The following is a 17,696-nucleotide window of genomic DNA, read 5'->3' as shown; positions in this document are numbered from 1 at the left end:
GGTTATGGGGGTGTTTATTGTTACAAGCATATGACCATATTTTGTAGCACAGAATACAGGATTTAGATGGTATTCAGTTCATTATGATTATGATGCAATCTTTATTTTTGAATATTTATTTATTTTCCATATTTATTTTAGTGTCCAAATGAGCATGTCTTAGATTTTGTTATACAGACACATGGCTTTTTATTTACAGCTGTTTACAATTGTCTGCAATTTTAACAATTGAAAAACAAATTCTGTTTTTCCTACTGTACCGAAATTGCACCAAAACCAAAGCTTGACCCAAACCATGAATTTTGTTTACTGTTACTCCCCCAGAATGCATATTTGTTTAAATTTGTTTAAATAAATATGTATGTTTAGTTAACATCATTTTAAATGCAGTGGAAGCTCGGTTCTCAATCTTAATTCATTCCAGAAGGTTGTTTGAGAATTAATCTGGTCAAAAACTGAATCAATGTTTCCCCATAAGAAATAATGTAAATTGGGTTAATCCGTTCCAGACCCCCAAATGACTGCCTATTTGAACCTGTAAAAATATGTACCTAATACTAAAACAAATAAAAATTTTAAAACCCATAAATGCATGAAATGGAAAAAATGATTTTGTCATTCCACTCTGTAGCGAGGTCAGATATGCGAAAATATTTTGCAGTTATTGTACTTTTAAGCTTATTCATCATTCTCTTCCTTTTTGGTTTGCTCTTCTCACTAACCTTTTTAGGACCCATGGTGACTTTCTTAAAAACAAAAGTAAAACCAAACATCATAATATACATGCCACAATTTGATGGAGATGTTCACTATGCTATGTTAGTGGTAGACTCATGCATGCATTCTCTCCTTTGTTTAAGCATAAAAAGACACATGGTTTGTCAGACCGGTTTTGGCGCGAAAGGGTTGGTTGATCGAGAACCGAAAATATGTTCAACAGACATTTTTTCATCAAACAATATGGTCGAGAACCGAATTGTATGAGATGAGAGATGTTCAAGAACTCAGGTTCCACTGTGTACCTTTCTAGCTCTCAGATAACGTGCACCAACCATTCTTGAAATACTTAACTTATAATACTTAACTCGATTACACCAGTCAATGGGGGAAAAACGTGTATTTTATTGAAGAGGTTATTGGATACATTACTTGTTTTGTTATGGCTCAATCCTAAGAAGACAAAGTTGTGTCTGAACTGGAATTTTTAAATTGATTGTCTAACTAAAGATATGTATTTTCATATGAGTGTCATTGTAACATAATGATTGTCTACCTAACAAAATTGGCTCATCCAAATTGACCAAAGAATGGTTGTTACAGGTGCAACCAATCAGAGAGTGAGTGTGAAGAAGTTCAGCAGCTGGGTAGCTACAGAGAACAGGAAGTTATGCAGGAAGGATGTCTTGAGGAACAAGATGAGCAGGAGCAAATGAATATCCAAGAGATTGGTAAACCAGGTATGTTCCTACAGATATTCAATTCCAAAACTCTAGTTTAATGAATTAATGATTTAGTACAAGTTTATGGTATTCCTGGAATTCAGTATAGTAAAATGTGAAGAATATTTAGCAATGGTCAGTGTGAATAACAACATTTTAGAGCATGTTTACCAATGAATGTGCTGGAACGTAAGCTCAACAATTTCTGAAATAAACCAACTGATGGTCCATCAGTTTATATGGTATAATCTTTTTTTCCCTTAACATTCTTCAATTTGCAGGTCTGAATCTATTTAACAAAGATATTTCACATGATACACTATCTCCAAAACCTTGTAAGTAAATATTTCATATGAAAAAGTGCATTTAGTTCATTTAATTTTGTAACAATTTTTTAGATTTTCATGATTGTGAATCCCTGAGTGATAATTATTTTGTTATCCACATTTTGCAGCTAGCAAAGACGGCCGTGTAAATCCTTTTAAGGTAAGACATTATCAGTTAGGGATGTGTAACTTGTCTTATAACCTTTTTGTCTTTCTGTGTTTGCTATCAAGATGGTTTTTGTTTTCCAGGTGTCATCTTCAAAAGCTCCTGCTACGTTTGTTCCTTCCCGTATGACGAACATCCTGGACAGTATGACTGCATCATGCAAACGGTCCTCCTCTGGGGTTTTCTCTGGAGGGAAGGCAGGCAAGGATGCAATTCTGAAGCCTCTTGCGCCAAGACCCAAGTCCAAGGTAAACACACTGCTATAGGAAAGGTGGACACATCATTTTTAATACATAAATTTAGAAGGTATAGGAAGTCCAGGAAATTATCAATTTGTTTAACTGTAACAATTCATAGTTTTTTATTTTTAATTGTAGACTTTTCTTTTGTACTAGAAAGTTTTATGGCCTGAGCATATTAAGGTACAGAGAGGTCTACATTGTACCATGTGCCGCAGAGTATTCTGAGTCTGAAAGAGAGAACCTCTTTATCAGTAGACTGGCTTCTCACATACGCTTGTGGCTGAATGGGCTCAAATTTTGATAACCATTTGGGTTTAGTATCCCTTTGGGATCACTGACTGTACTGGAATTAATTGCAAAATTGCAGAAACAGAGCTGAATGAGTTGGTCAAAAAAATTTACTGTGTGGAAGATATGTGCAGATATGCTAAAAGGGCCCTTTTGGGGTCTACAACAGATTTACATGCTTCAGTGTTCCAAAAACACATTTTTCTCATCCAGTACATCTCTGTTTCTCATCCAGTACATCTCTGTGCATTGGGCTCGTTGGGGTGGGGTTTAAAGCTCTGACATAGCATTTCAGACAGTTTGTCCTACAACCTCTTTTGCAGTCTGCAGACATATCCTTGCAGATATGCAGCCAATAGCTATTGTGTTACGAGGTAACCTCGCCATTTCATGGAAGTAAGGGCTAGAATTCCAATAAAGTATTTCAGGTAGATTAGAGATAAGTGGTTTCTGTGGTGAAAGTTACTTATTTTGGTGTGTACTTTGGGCCTTAAGACTTTTCAGACTGTTTACATGCACATAAAGCTATATAACACGCTAAAGGAAGGGAAAAACTGGAAAAAAAATAACAGGCCCCCTTCAAACTTTGCTTGTCAATGGACTTTTGTTATGAAACAAATAAATCTGCAACATCTTTACTGAATTAAGGTAGCATCCCAAGACTTTCTGTTAGAGATGGGCGTTCCACATTTTTTTGGTTCCGATCCGATTCCGATACACAACTGCACATACCGATACAGATTCCGATACAAGAGCATTTTACTTTGTTATACTTTATATATTAATTTATTTAAGCTAGTAAATACAGATGGAAAAAATGTATGACAAAAAATATTTAATTGGGCTACTACAAACATACATAACGTACTATTCCACCTCGTTTGTTTTAAACGTTTTTGAGGCATTTGCAGTTCAATATGAATATCTGCAAAGCAAGTATACACAAGTGGCGAATGCTTAAAATTTACACTTTTGTTGTGATGGCAGCCCCTCTTGTATCACAAGCTGCAGCGAGTTCGCAAAACAGTCCAATTAAGGTAGCGACTCCCAAATCATCCATTGCTTTGTTTTGTCTCGCAGTTGCGTACGCTTTGTTAAATGGGATTGTGCATTAAACGCTATTCCCAGCTCAAAACTTTATTTTACATAGATTGCAAATCGCTGTGCTACTGGTTTCTGTTAAAAGCGTAAAATACTCCCAGATCGTCACATCTTATCTTACGCTCCTCATACTGCGAAGGGTATGCGCATGACGTCAGAGCAGGCGGAAGTCACTGTACTCACACCCACTGAGTAGCAAAAAAGACTGAGGGGCAGCGAAAGCGTTCGATTTGAATGCCGCAAAAAAACACATGTAAAATGGGAAAGAGCTGTCGTGCGATTGATTGCCAAAAACTAAACAAGTAAGTACAGGACATGGATCAGTCACGCATGGCCGATACCCGATCCATCAAATAGGTCTGGATCGGCGCCGATACCGAACCGAATATCGGTATTGGTGCATGTCTACTTTCTGTAGCACAGGATTACAGAAAGATTACTTGAACAGGTGTTAGGCACAATTGGTAGTCAAAGGATAGCGCACCATCAAAACAATTGTCTGCCTTACTTGTGATTAAAAACATTCTATGTTGTGATTCTTCGGTTGTGGAGTGGCTTGACATTAAGGCTGTCTTTTCCAGACACAGACTACTCTGCTTAAAATAAGTGGCCCCAAAGCAAGAAAAAAGGAAATGGAGAAGGAATCAACTGAGGAAGAGGGTCATGCATCTCAGGGTGCCTCTGCTCAACATTCAGAGAACATAAAGTAAGTTTGAATTTTTGCTTTCGTGCCAGTGTATTGTCCTTGCAGTTGCTCTGTAATCTTTTTTGGGGAAAATGCACCACACAGAAATAACATTGAATTTCATATTTTCCTGGACATTACTTAAATAAATGTACTGAAGCTATCACGATAAATCAATAATTTAAAAACCATCAAGAAAAATTTTACTAATTGATTACTCGGTAATATGGCTAAAGGAGGACAGCATTTAGAGGATGTGGGTCCAAATAAAGACCGAAAGCATTGTTTGTGTGGAAGCACTTCACATTAACAGTGAATAAAAATGCAGTCGTCTGTCAATATTACAACGCAGAATTTAAATATCATCACAATATGACTGCAATACAAATGCATCTTAAAAGAAGACATTTTGGTTTGCCAGATTCATTGCTAATGGGAAATTAGCAATAAATATGTGCCATTTAGCCTCTCAGAGTAGCCTAGCCTATCTTTGCCATCACTTTGATTTAAGCAAAATAAATATACTTTCTACAATTCCTGTATATCAAAATACGAGTAATCCCTGCTAAAATGGTTAGCCCATCACTTAGCTGCGACTTTTTATATAATATAACTGAATTAATATTATTTTTTGTGAATGTGTTAGGGTTGAACAATACTGAAATAGTTCATATTGCAATATTTGAAGTTTTTGCAATATGTAGGAGTGAAAAGTAACTATAGAGCCAAACAGAACTTATCTACCACCAGAGGCTCTCAAATAAGTTGGTGGTGCTATCATGTGCGTGCCCATTCCCCACCCCCTACCCCCTGGGATGTCTCACTCAGCTATTTGACTGATGATGCAATTGGGAAGATGCAGTTTCAAGTTAACCCACAAGTTTCAAGTTGCCCCATAAGTTCACCCTTACTGCTGCAGCAAGCAGTCACATCAATAAAATACATTTACAAATGTTTCTATTGATTATTTGAACAAACAGAGTTGATAGATTAATCTACTGGACTAAGTGCAGTTCAGATATGGTCCTTTATCGTAGTCATCATGGGAGTCTGTTCCCCCACCAGGATTGAGGAGACCGGGGCCTCGCCTTGGAGCCGGGCCTGGGGCGGGAACTCGAGGGCGAGTGCCTGGTGGCTGGACCTCCACCCATGGGGCTCGGCCAGGCATAGCTCAAAGAAATATGGGTCTGCCCTCCTGTCAGCCTGCCACCTGCAGGGGGTGCCGTGGGGGTCAAATGCAGTATAGATCAGGTAGCAGTCATAGGCAGGGGCCTCGGCAGACCGATTGTCAGCTACACATCTCTACTCTAACCCTCTGGGACCGGCGGTCCCGCCGACGGGACCTGACAGAAATTTCACCAAACCGTTTAAATAACTCTGAGTTTTTGTCATATACATATTTTAAAAACACCCTCAGAAACCTTGGACGGTCTACTTTTCAAATATATATAGGTAGAAACTAAATATATTTTTACAGCTTAGTGATATGAATAGAAAGAACAAGAGTGACTGACTTACTTGTCTGCGTCTCAAAGCAGCTCTGATCGCCTTCCCACTTGCAAATCGCGCTATTCGCAAGATAATAACATGATAATCCGACAGTTAGTATTGGGTAAAGAAATATGTGAATACACCTATTGTGACCAAAATAAACAAGAGCACATGTCTGGGTAGTGTTTACACTGATCGGCTACAATATAGCACACGGATACGTCTCTGCCGCTAAAGCTTTGCGCCAATGTTGCCATTTTCAGCAGCGAATCTCATACCTGTGTCCATGGCTCAGTGGGCTAAGCCTGAGTGCCTGTAATCACAAGATCGCTGGTTCAAACCCAGCCTATTTAGAACGTGAATAGCGATCTTCAGCTGAGAGCGGTCCTACACGCTCCTGATGCAAGTAAAACAAAGAAACCTAATTTTAAAAACTTCAATACTTCCGACAATGGAAGTTTTGAAAAGAAGACCGATTACGGATTTAGTCAGTGTTTTTTTCATGATTCCACATAATGATTTCAGCGAGATATAAGCTGAAATACACAAAGATACGCTGTCGATGATGCCCTCGTCCCGAGTGTTAATAATAGTCACTGCATCATATTTATCGCTTTCTATATTTATATGGTCACAGTTTTTCATTCCATCTACTAGAGCTGGGCGATATGGCCTAAAAATAAAATCTCCGATTTTTTTCACAATAAATCCGTTTTTCGATTTTTATCGATTTTCCCTTCCCCTACTCAAAATCAAACTATAGGTGACACATAAATGGTTCAAAACAAGTTTTTTTTTTTTAACTGATAAGTGTAATCTGACAAGCCAAAAAAGATGCCAGATGGCAGACCACGCCATTGTAAACACTTTTTGAAACTTGTAAAAACTTTTAGCATGTTAATGAATCCCGGCTTTTCCACAGTATGTATGGGCAGCACATCTTTTGCAATATACATCGCGACAGCGTTTGTTGTCGCCTTCCATCGTGCCCCATTCTTATCATATGGCACACAGTTCGAAAACGTGTCAGGGACGGTTGCTTGCTTAACTTTGGATGTTGTGCTGGTGCTGCGGCTGTTTTCATTTTGCTGGGAGCTGCACTTCTCCCACTCCGCAACAGTTTTTAAACAGACTTTGCAATGGGGACTTGTTTGGTCAGTGTCGGGTGGCGCAAAACCGAACTATTGCCATGTTGTTTGTGAATCTGCTACAGTGTTTGGGTGCGCGCGCTAATAAACCCGTGAAGGACGGTGCGTCGCATTAGTTCCGCTTTTGGCGCTCGCGTGCAAAATAAGTAATAAAATCGATTTTCGTAAAAACACATCGTCCTGAACTGTAAATTCGAATGAATCGATAAAATCGATTTATCGCCCACCTCTACCATCTACCAATAAACTGTGAAGGGGATTTTATTGTTGCTACTTTTTTAGCGTTTCAAACTACCTTTCCAAAGTGATGGGTGTGGGGTGCAGTGACATTCCAGACTGATGGGCCATTGACAGTATGCAAACTACTACAGGTGTGAGGACACCTATCCCATCAATATTCATTGTGCAGGCCACTGACTTTGAGAAAAAGAGTGTCACTCCAAAGTTCTAACACTTTAGTAATTAAACCACATAAAATTTCCGAATGTCTCTTTCACCTATGTGTAGCCAACCCGTGTCTATAAGCTTCAGAGCTCAAAAGTCTTAGCTAGAAATGTCTATAATGTGATTTTTTACAATTTCTCAGCATGTCTGAAAATAGGTTTTTGAAAAGTATATGTTTAAAGTTGATTTTAACAAAAAATAGAATAACTAACAACATTTTAAGTGGTCTCAGATTATTGGTGCTGAGTTTGTGCTGAATAAAAGCACATGTAACATGTAAGGGATAATGTACAGGCAGCCGGTAGTTATCGCAGAAATAAGCCCCGACAGTGTGAACAGGACCCGACGCGAAGCGGAGGGTCTTGTATCACACTGAAGGGGCTTATTTCGCGATAACTACCGGCTGCCTGTACATTATCCCGCTTATTACACGGCTACTTGCCACATAAGGAAAAAAATTGACATGAATATGAATTTCAAACATTTTATTGGTATATTTGTTTTAAATTAACATTTTTATCCTTCCGCGAAACGATATAGGACCACTTGACTAACATTCAAACGTTAGTAAGACAATTTATAACATCTACATATGATTATATAATAACGTATCTATTTTATTTATTTACAAGTATTAAATTGCACATTTCCATTAATTGTGAACTGTGACATTGTAAATGTGGTCCCAGCGGGGATGTTGAAGTTGATGTTTTTGGTAGAGTCAGCGAAAGTTTTCTCTATGGACTTTTTGTTGACTGCACCTAAAATCACACTTATCATTAAACTATGTTGGTGATTGAATTTTATGATAAATATTATATTTAATACGAACACTTACTGCTTGCCAAGCTGTTGTCAGGATTTGATGAGAGTATACTGCTCCATTTCTGTCTGTCAGCGGTGGTCGGAGTCCAGTAAGTCTTTAGACTGCTTTCACATCTATGTCCGGTCACAGTCATAATCTCTCTTGTTTCCAATCCGGCACGCGAGAGAAGTTGCACAGCCGTGCTTCTTAAACTGTGGTTTGTGTATCTTTGTGAGAGGCCAGCTGCTTCGCTGATTGTGGGCATCATCTTGGCAAGGTAGTTATGTCCCATCGGCTCTTTAGAGTACCAGACTGTTCTTTTGTTCAGTGTTTCCTGGTTTTGTCGTAGTGGATGAAGATAAAATGCGTCTGCGTCTGACGGACAGAGTGCCAGGTATTTTTTGAAAGTAGCAACAGGACACTTAGGGTTGTTGGGTTCAGCGAAGATGCAGCCTCTGTAATTTTCTTTACATGGATCTTTCGAGTCTTTGTGGTTTTTAGTCTCTGCATTGTGGGACAGAGTAATGTATTCGGTGCCATTGTCGTCACATTTCATGGTAAAAGAATCCCTTCTTAAATCTCGGTTCCCTTCTCTGCCTCGTCTTGCTAGATGTAGTTGTACATCAAACCACACTTTCCGAACTAGACCAGTTGCTGTGTCTGGCGACAGCACATCGGAGTTTCGTATTAGATGCATGTCTGCTGGTGAGATCGGTGGATGATGGTGACTAATGTCTTTGCCAGCTTTACGAATGACTTTAATTGTAGATTTAAAAACTGCATTGCTGGAGCTGAAGGTTGGACTTTTCAGGATATCAAACTTTTTAAAATATCTGGCAATGCCAGTCCTGATGGCCATATAGCTGGCTATTGAATAAGTTTGACCGTTCGCACTTTGAACAGATGCATAAAATGATCGTAATACTTTATTAAGATCCTCTGCTTCATACTTGTCGTAGTCTAGCTGTCTCCATTTTTTCTCTTTTAGCCAGTCTTTGAGAAGTTTTATTGCCCATTCTGTATTTTTTTGTGTGTTGGCTTCGTAGCTGTCATACTCTATTTTGTCAAGTTCAGTCTCAGTAAGCTCTCTGTGTCTTGTCGTTGTATGTTCTTTGTGGTTCAATTTTCGTTTTTTCGTCTTAATTGGGGAGTCATTTGATTCGTCCGAATCTATCCACTGTTCAAATGTTTTGTTTTTACCGTATATGTTAAAATTAATGTCTCAATTTTCCATTGTTAATTGTGGTTGTCCAGTGTGTCACAAGATGGCGCCAAACGGTAATCTTTGTTGGCTCGGAGGGATTTTAAACATACAAGTAGTACCGGCTATGCGTTATTATTTTGGAGCGGTCATTATTTGAAAATAACGAACCTGCAAATGTCTCAACTGACCAATCAGAATCAAGCATTCCAGAGAGCCGTGTAATAATTTGTGATAAATGTTTTTTAGATAGGTGAAATATTTTAAAATGTCAAGGCATGTCAGACTACCCCGAAAGTGGAAAAGAGGCCTCAGGGCCCAGAGGGCTAAACTGGCTCTAGGTGCATGGAATGTAACTGCTCTGGTGGGAAAAGAGCCTGCGCTGGTGCAGGAGGTATAGAGATACTGACTAGATATAGTCTGGCTCACCTCAATGCATGGCTCGGACTCTGGAAACAAACTCCTGGAGAGGGGTGGACTCGATTCCTTTCTGTTGCCCATGGTGAGAGGTGCCGTGCAGTTAGGAATATCCGGTCTTCTTGGAGGGGGTGCTGCAAGGCGCCTCTTCTGGGGACTCCGTTATTGTGCTCACGTGGGTAATGACAGTTAAACCTGGAAGGGAGTGATTAGGAAGAATGGCCTGCCTAATTGTAATCCAAGCGGTGATCTGTTATCAGACTTCTGTGCTAATCTCAGTTTGTCTATAACAAACACCATATTTGAGCATATGCATATTCATAAGTGCACCTGGCCCCAGAGCACCCAAGGCTGCAGTTCAGTGATCAATTTTGTAATTGTATCATTGGATCTGCCTCCATATGTTTTGGACATTCAAGTGAAGACAGGAGTGTAGCTGTCAACTGATCACCATCTGGTGGTGAGATTGATCTGATGGTGGGGGAAGTTGCCGGATAGACCTGGTAGACCCAAACGCATAATGAGGGTGTGCTGGTAAGCCCCTGTCTGGGAGATCAACTCACACCTACGGCAAAACTTCTCTTCTCTCCTGAGGGAGTCAGGGGACATGGAGTCTGAATGGGCCATGTTCCGGTACTACATTGCTGAGGTGGCAATGCGGAGCTGTGGCCATAAGGTTGTTGGTGCAAGTTTCAGTGGTGATCCACGAACCCTGTGGTAGACAACAGTGGTGAAGGGAGCTGTCAGACTGAAGGAGGCCTTCTGGGTTCGCTTAGCTTGCGTGACTCCTGATGCAGCAGACGGGTACCGGTAGGGCAAGTGAGAAGTGGCTCTGGCAGTTGTGGGGAGAAAAACTCAGGTGTGGGAGGAGTTTGGTGAGGCTGTGGAGAAGGACTTTCAGTCAGCCTTGAAAAGGTTCTGGCTAGCCGTCAAGCGACTCAGGAGGGGGAAGCAGGGCTTCACCAATTCTATTTACTGCAGGGATGGAGAACTCTTGACCTCAACTGGGGATATAGTCAGGTACCGGCGATGGAAGGAATATTTTGAGGATTGCCTAAATACTACAGATACATCTTGGGGTCTTGTACATGAATGAGGGTAGAAGAGAGTGGGAGTTCGACAGACACATTGGTGCTGTGTTGGCAGTAATGCTCTGTTATGGGGAAGAGGGAGCTGAGCCAGAAGGCAAATCTCTCAATTTCCCGTTAGATCTACGTTCCTACCGCCACCTATTCTCATAAGCTCAGGGTAGTCAGCAAAAGATAGGTCAGCAGAGCAGACCACATGTGCCTGTTTTGTTATAGCATGGAAACCATAAGCACTGAAGTTGCAGTGATAAAGGGACAGTTCAGCAGCCGCATCATGTTTTAAGAGGCGATATTACTGGTGAATAAGGTAAAAATATAGTGTTGAGCCTACTTAGAATGCAGTGTTAGAATCATGGCTAGAATTTATGAGAATTTATGAGAAGCACACACGTAGATGTGCTGTCAACTGTGCTTAATATTTCTGTTTTTGTTTTTTATGCAAGTTGAATTTGAAAAGCTCAGTTTGCACAGGTACGTGGTCAAAAATGGTAGCAACACTGACACTGCACTGTCTGTAATTTTTTCTGAGTCTATTTTTGTGTGTGTGTGTGTGTGTGTGTGTACACAGCCATGGAAAAAATTGAGACCACTATATTGTTAAACAAATCTGCATTTTTAAATCATGGTTTAATTGTGGTTCTGCTGGCAGAAGGTTACACTGAGCAGCAGGATGCTTTCAGGTTCAAAATTTCTAAGATGGCAGTACATAAACATAAGGTGAAGCAGAAGACTTTCGGAACAACCGCAAACCAGCCAGATAAAAGGTGGAAGTAACATTCTAATGCCAGAGATGACCGTTAACTTATCTGACAGTTTCTTATGAATTGAAGGATGACCTCAGGTCAAAGGGAATGGGAAACATTAAGTGCAGGTGTGAAGTGCACTGCTAGGACAGTTCGTATCAGCCTCCTAGAAGCAGTCCCATAAAGCAAGGAAGAAGCCCTTCGTTAATGAGAAACAGAGAAGAACCAGGCTGCAGTTTGCAGAAAAATATATACACCCACCCATAAATTGAGAAATGAGTGAAACAAAAAATTGTGCTGTGGTCTCTTAATATTTTTTTGAGTAGTCCCCCAGCTTGCAGTGAAACAGTTTTTTCTGGGGGTTGGTGGCGGGATTGGCATTCGAACTACCATAAAACAACTCACGACTGCTCGACACAAACAAGCACGATACTCTGCTCTCCGCGAGAGTAGCTGTCCTGCAGCCGCCCGCAGGAAGGCTGCACGCACCATGAAGGGGATGGGGGAAAACCTCCGGGACCCCCATCCCTAGATGAGTCGAAACCATCTGAGAGCTTATAGGGTCAGGCCTGTTGGGGAACGGGGCGTCGCCTGCTACATGGCAGCACTTGGGTCCCAGTTTGAAATGACCCATCCGTGTAGGCGCATGGAACATCTTGTCTCTTTGGCAAGATGACCATCTTCCTCTGCTGTCGGGGGAGCTTCGTAAACTGCGCATCTCGGTGGCAGCACTCTCTGAGGTAGGCAGACCAGGAAGTGGTCAGATCTCTGTAGGTGGGTATACCTACTTTTGGTCTGGTCGGTCTGATGGCTGCTATACTCAGGGAGTAGCTGTTGCCGTAGCAGATCGGCTCCTTCCGATGGTTTCTGACGTCTCTCTTTTCAACAAGCGTATTATGACACTCAGGCTAAGGCACTCCTTGGGTGTCTTGTCTGTTGTCTCAGTGTATGCTCCGACCACGGTGAGTGATATCTCATTGAGGGAGACATTTTACTCGCCCTGAGCTGCATAGTTGGACTTGGTACTCCAATACTGGTGGTGCGGTGAAGGAGATCAATCACATCCTCGTGGGCAGACACTGGAGGCTCCTGCAGAACTGCAGGGTCTACAGAAGTGCCCAGTTTGTGAATTCTGACCACAGACTTGTTGCTACTCTGACGATTCAGCTTAGATCCAGTAGGCTACCACCACCTAGGAGAACAAGGCTGGACTCAACCAGACTCCAAGATCAAGCTGTTTTTGATGAGTTTGCATGCAATTTGTGTGAATGACTTGGGTGCCACTGCTGACTATAGTGTGATGTGGGAGACCTTCCGTGATTAGACCCTGAAGGTTGCCGAGGGTTGTGTTAGTGTTGCCAGTGTTCCCAGAAGGAGGTGTGTTATCCAGAAGAGTCACAGCGCACAACTTGGTGGCAACTCCTGTCTGTACCAGGAACTGAGAAGGATGGTGAGGAGGCGTTTGTTAGACAAATCTGTGAGCAGGTGACACACGATCTGTGGTCTAGTGATGCACATCCTGCTTACAGAGGAATTGAAGCATTACACACATCTGAATCTGTTCCTCGGAGACTTGCAGTCAGAGTGAGTGATGGAACGGTCCTTATGGATGACACTGCAGTTGTGGCCTGCTGGGGCCGGCTACTTTGAGCAGTTGTTTGACCCTCTGGAGTCAGCTATCCTGCTCGCGGGGTAAAACAGAAATTTCGCCAAACCGTTTTAAAAACACTGCGAGTTTTTGTTATATAAACATTTAAAAGACAGCCTCAGAAACCTTGGATGGTCAACTTTTCAAATATCTATAGGTAGAAACGAAATATATTTTTACAGCTTTGTGATACGAATAAAAAAGAACAAGAGTGACTGACTCAAGCATTTGAGTCTTGAAGCAGCTCTGATCGCCCGCCCACTTGCAAATCGCACATAACGACATGATAATCCGACCGTTGGTATTGGGTAAAGAAATGTGTGAATAAGCCCACAAGAGCACATGTCTGTGTAGTGTTTACACTGATCGGTTATATACGTCTCTGCTGCTGAAGCTTTGCATCAGCATTGGCACTTTGAGCAGCAAATCTCATACTTGTGTTCTTTTCAGCGTTGTTCATTGTAATTTGAATACACGGTAATGCAGCTATTTAGAATGTGAATAGCGATCTTCAGGTGAGAGCGGTACTACATGCCCCCAATGCAGGTAAAACGAAGTAAGGTGACATGGTTTACTTTTTTGCCTATTTAACCTAATTTTAAAAACTTCTGACAATGGACGTTTTAAAAAGAAGACAGATTACGGATTTAGCGTTTTTTTTTTCTCCATGATTCTACATAAAGATTTCAGCGAGATATAAACTGAAATACAAGAGAAAGGTACGTGGCATCGCCCTCATCCCCAGAGGGTTAATAATACTGAATTATTTTATTTCCGTTAACTCTGCATAGGCACTGCATCATATTTATCGCTTTCTATAGCAACTGCTCAGTTTCATTTTTCATTCCATCTACCAATAAACTATGAAAAGGATTTTGTTTCTTCTCTTGCGTTTCAAACTGCCTTTCCAAAGTGATGGGTTTGGGGTAGGGATGTTATGATACACAACTCACGATTCGATACGATTCAGGATTCTGAGTTCAAATTATGATTTTCTCATGATTTTTTAACAAAATGAGCTGCAGACAAATTTATTTTAAAATATTCCTTTATCTTTCTAAACTGCAATAAACGTATCCTCTTCTTAACCCTCTGGGGTCGATGGCATCGTCAGCGATGCCGCGTATCTTTCTTGTGTATTTCAGTTCATAAATCGTTGAAATCTTATTGTAGAAACATGAAAAAAAACGTGGACTAAGTCCATAATCTGTTTTCTTTTCAAAATGTCCATTGTCGGAAGTATTAAAGTTTTTAAAATTAGGTTAAATCAGCAAAGAAGTAAACCATGTCACCTTACTTTGTTGTACCTGTATCGGGGGCGTGTAGTGCTGTCCTTACCTGAAGATCGCTATTCACATTTTAAATAGCTGCATTACCGTGTATTAAAATTGCAATGGCATGGTAATTTGATGAACAACGCAATGGTGAAACGCAATCCAGATACATCCCCATCAGTGCCATTAAAGGGGGGGGGGGGGGTTGTGGCCAGGTGAGAATGGCTCATGCATACACATGAAAGTTGTTACGTATTCAATGAAGGGAGAACCTCTACGTTGATTTTGGGGTTCACCAGGGATGTGTTCCCATGGTGTTCACCAGGGAAGTTCCATTCTGAACTTAAAATTAGCTGCATCAAAAACGTTACGGCAGTTTGCAAACCCTACAGACTATTTACAAGGTAATAAAACTTACATACATGTAAATGTGTGTGCAGAACATAGAACAGAAAATCTCACTCTATGCAGCTAGCCAAAGTTGCCAACCCTGCATTTTATTTTAAATGAGAAGTAAAATGCAGTTTTCGACTGAAGCAGCTTGTCATTCATTTGCTTTGTTACTCGGACAAATACAAAACGAATGATTAAACATTATATGCGTCTCTTTTTGTATGTTTTCTAAATAAGACCGCGTGCCTATACGCAACTGTAATAGCGATTAAAGCGATATATTCTTTTAGTATTTATGTTAAAGCAAGACTTTTATTTTATTACTGTTGTGGGATTAATCTTTGAAAACACTTCAATTTAATAAGCACAAAAACATATGACATAAACACGACTGTATTGTGGGTATTACGACTTTTTTGGAGGTCACCGACTCCGCTGCTGTGAGAATTACTGACTGTCTCATTGTTGTTTTGATGGGTTAGCGATATACTAATGCTATAATCCCGGTATGATATGCTGAAGTATATTGCATTGTTTAAAAGGAGCTCGCCGGTTCTATTGATGATAGCTCCTTTCTGAAACAATCTTGGACCATGAAATAGGAAGGCAATTCACTTATAGCTCAGTAGCAGAATCAATATTTTTTCCGCACCGCGAATGCAACATTTTCTTTGGGTTTCACGTATTTGCTGTTTCTGGGCCTGTACTCCGTCGCCTCGGGCCACTTCTGATTGGTGAGCTTGACTGTCACATAAGGAGCATGGCGCTTGTGATTTGTGGTCACATAGGGAGCACAGTATGAGTTTGGAAAACTATTCTTACAACAGTTTTAAAGCCTGGGTCCGACGTGCTGTATAATGTATGTCCTAAATCGCAGCCATTGCGATTTGCTAATGTAACAGGTTGTTATTTCAATTTTGTTTATAATTATACAAGATTCTGTTTTCTTTTTTCTGTTTAACCTAATGGGTACAATATCCCTTAATTTTTCCCATGATGCTCTTGTCCTGCATTGCCCCTCCCACTGTCTTTTCTCCTTTATAAGGGTCCCAATTTCGTTTCCTCTTCCCTTTGTTGTACCGCACACGCGGGAAGAGGTGAGGATCTAGTGGCAAGGTCCCTTGGGTTAATAAATCAGTTATTTGTTATAACCAGTTAATTCATTCTATAATATGAATAGGGGTTAAAGACATGTCCATATATAATATGAATATCTGTTATTTTACTTTGTGTAGAGAGAGCGAGAGGGCCTGAGCACATGTGGTTTATCCCCCCTCTAATTGTTTCAAACAGAGTTCAATAAACCCCCAGAACGACAGCGACGTCTGCTTCATCCCCTTTCTTCTGCACCCCACACACCTGTCTAAACCCACAACACAACGCAGAGTATAGGCAGAAATCCACCGGTTACATCTGGTGCCGTGACCCGGATGGTGTGCGAGCGCCAGTGCGAGGAAAGCGGACAGAGAGCGACGCTGGAAGAGTTAGCTGTTAGGGACTGATCAAGGCACGTCTTCAGTGTTCATTCTTTTGGACGCTTAGTAAGTTGTGCTCCTAAACGGTCGGTCGGTGTTTAATTTACTGTTATGTATTTTTACGTTGAGCTGCTGTTTATTTAGCGAACCGCGATTTACATGCGCTAGCGATGTAGCCACGAGTACTTACCTAATATATGCTGTTGGTAATGCTCTGTGCCCGTTGTTTAAAAGAACTTATTTTGGGAAGCTGTTTTACTGTACAATTATTTTTTTTCCTTTTCTTGACCACACGGTTAATGTTAGCGTAGTGCATCTTTTCTCTCTGGGATTCGGTCCCCCACCCCACAGCAGCCAGGTACTCTTATGCTCTAGAGGTGTAAAGGCATAACCTGACGGTGTCATTTTTTTAAATTTTCCCTCTGCACCTGCTTTGATTCGTTAGGCACATATCTAATAATTATTTTTTTGTTTTTGGCCATGGATAGTGAGGGCTTATTTGATATGGGTGGTCTATCTAACCAGGCTCTACTGCACATGGTTTTGGTAGGGGGCGGGGCTGGTCTTTGTCCAGTGATGGGAGGGATGGAGTAGCACCTTTTGTGGGGAGCAGTGCTATCCAGGCGCAACGGCATTACTTAGGATCCACTATGGAGCCCAATACTTCTACTCCTGTTTCGCAGCCTCATCCCAACCCTATCCAGTTGGTATCATCTGATGCGCTAAGTGGCATAATCACTGACCTAGCAAAACAGATTGGGGATAATATTGCAGCTAACCTCTCCACCATGCACCAGCCCAGTGGTAGTCAGTCTTTTACTCATCCATCTAACCAGTCTGCTAATGGCTCTGGACCTTCACAGTTGAGGGTGGTAGTGCAGCCGGGCTCGGAGCCACCTCCATTTTTTAAAGGAGATGGTTCTGACAAGTTCTCCATACATGAGTGGATAGACATGATGGAGAGCTATGCTGCCAAGATGTCATACGCTTCCCACAGTGAGATGTATGAATTCCTAATGAGTAGGTTGGCTGGGAGGGCGAGGGATGTTGTGAGGGTGTCACTTCGCAGCCAGGTTGGGTTAGCGCCTACCGAACTGCCCTCAGCAGTCATTGACATCCTGAGACGCCACTTTAGTGACTTTGCCCACTCCAACATTCCTATGAAGGATTTTTATAGCACCCTTCCAAAAGCTGGTGAGTCTCCTCTGGACTACTGGATAAGGCTTAATAAGTCCATTGATGCAGTTGATGAATGTCTGCGAAGGAGGGGGAAGAGTGTTGAAGATCCTAGTGTTGAGGCGGTGATGATGTTCATAGCACAT

At 41.2% G+C, this 17,696-nt stretch overlaps 1 protein-coding gene across 2 annotated transcripts in view; it reads left to right on the top strand.

Annotated features, from left to right (window-relative positions):
* The window catches only part of wdhd1 (WD repeat and HMG-box DNA binding protein 1), a 79,593-nt gene that overhangs the window by 53,373 nt on the left and 8,524 nt on the right, over positions 1-17,696 (top strand). For both annotated transcript variants that reach the window (XM_023839908.2, XM_023839909.2), the window contains exons 20-24: positions 1,321-1,457; positions 1,721-1,774; positions 1,894-1,925; positions 2,015-2,179; positions 4,144-4,268. In XM_023839908.2, coding sequence (XP_023695676.2) covers positions 1,321-1,457; positions 1,721-1,774; positions 1,894-1,925; positions 2,015-2,179; positions 4,144-4,268 — 513 coding nt within the window. The remainder of the gene's footprint in view (positions 1-1,320; positions 1,458-1,720; positions 1,775-1,893; positions 1,926-2,014; positions 2,180-4,143; positions 4,269-17,696) is intronic.

Source organism: Paramormyrops kingsleyae, chromosome 14 (genome assembly GCF_048594095.1).
Source record: "Paramormyrops kingsleyae isolate MSU_618 chromosome 14, PKINGS_0.4, whole genome shotgun sequence".
In the NCBI taxonomy this organism is placed as follows: Eukaryota; Metazoa; Chordata; class Actinopteri; order Osteoglossiformes; family Mormyridae; genus Paramormyrops; species Paramormyrops kingsleyae.
The sequence above is the reverse complement of the archived record's forward strand: the minus strand, read 5'-3'. Positions and strand labels throughout refer to the sequence as shown.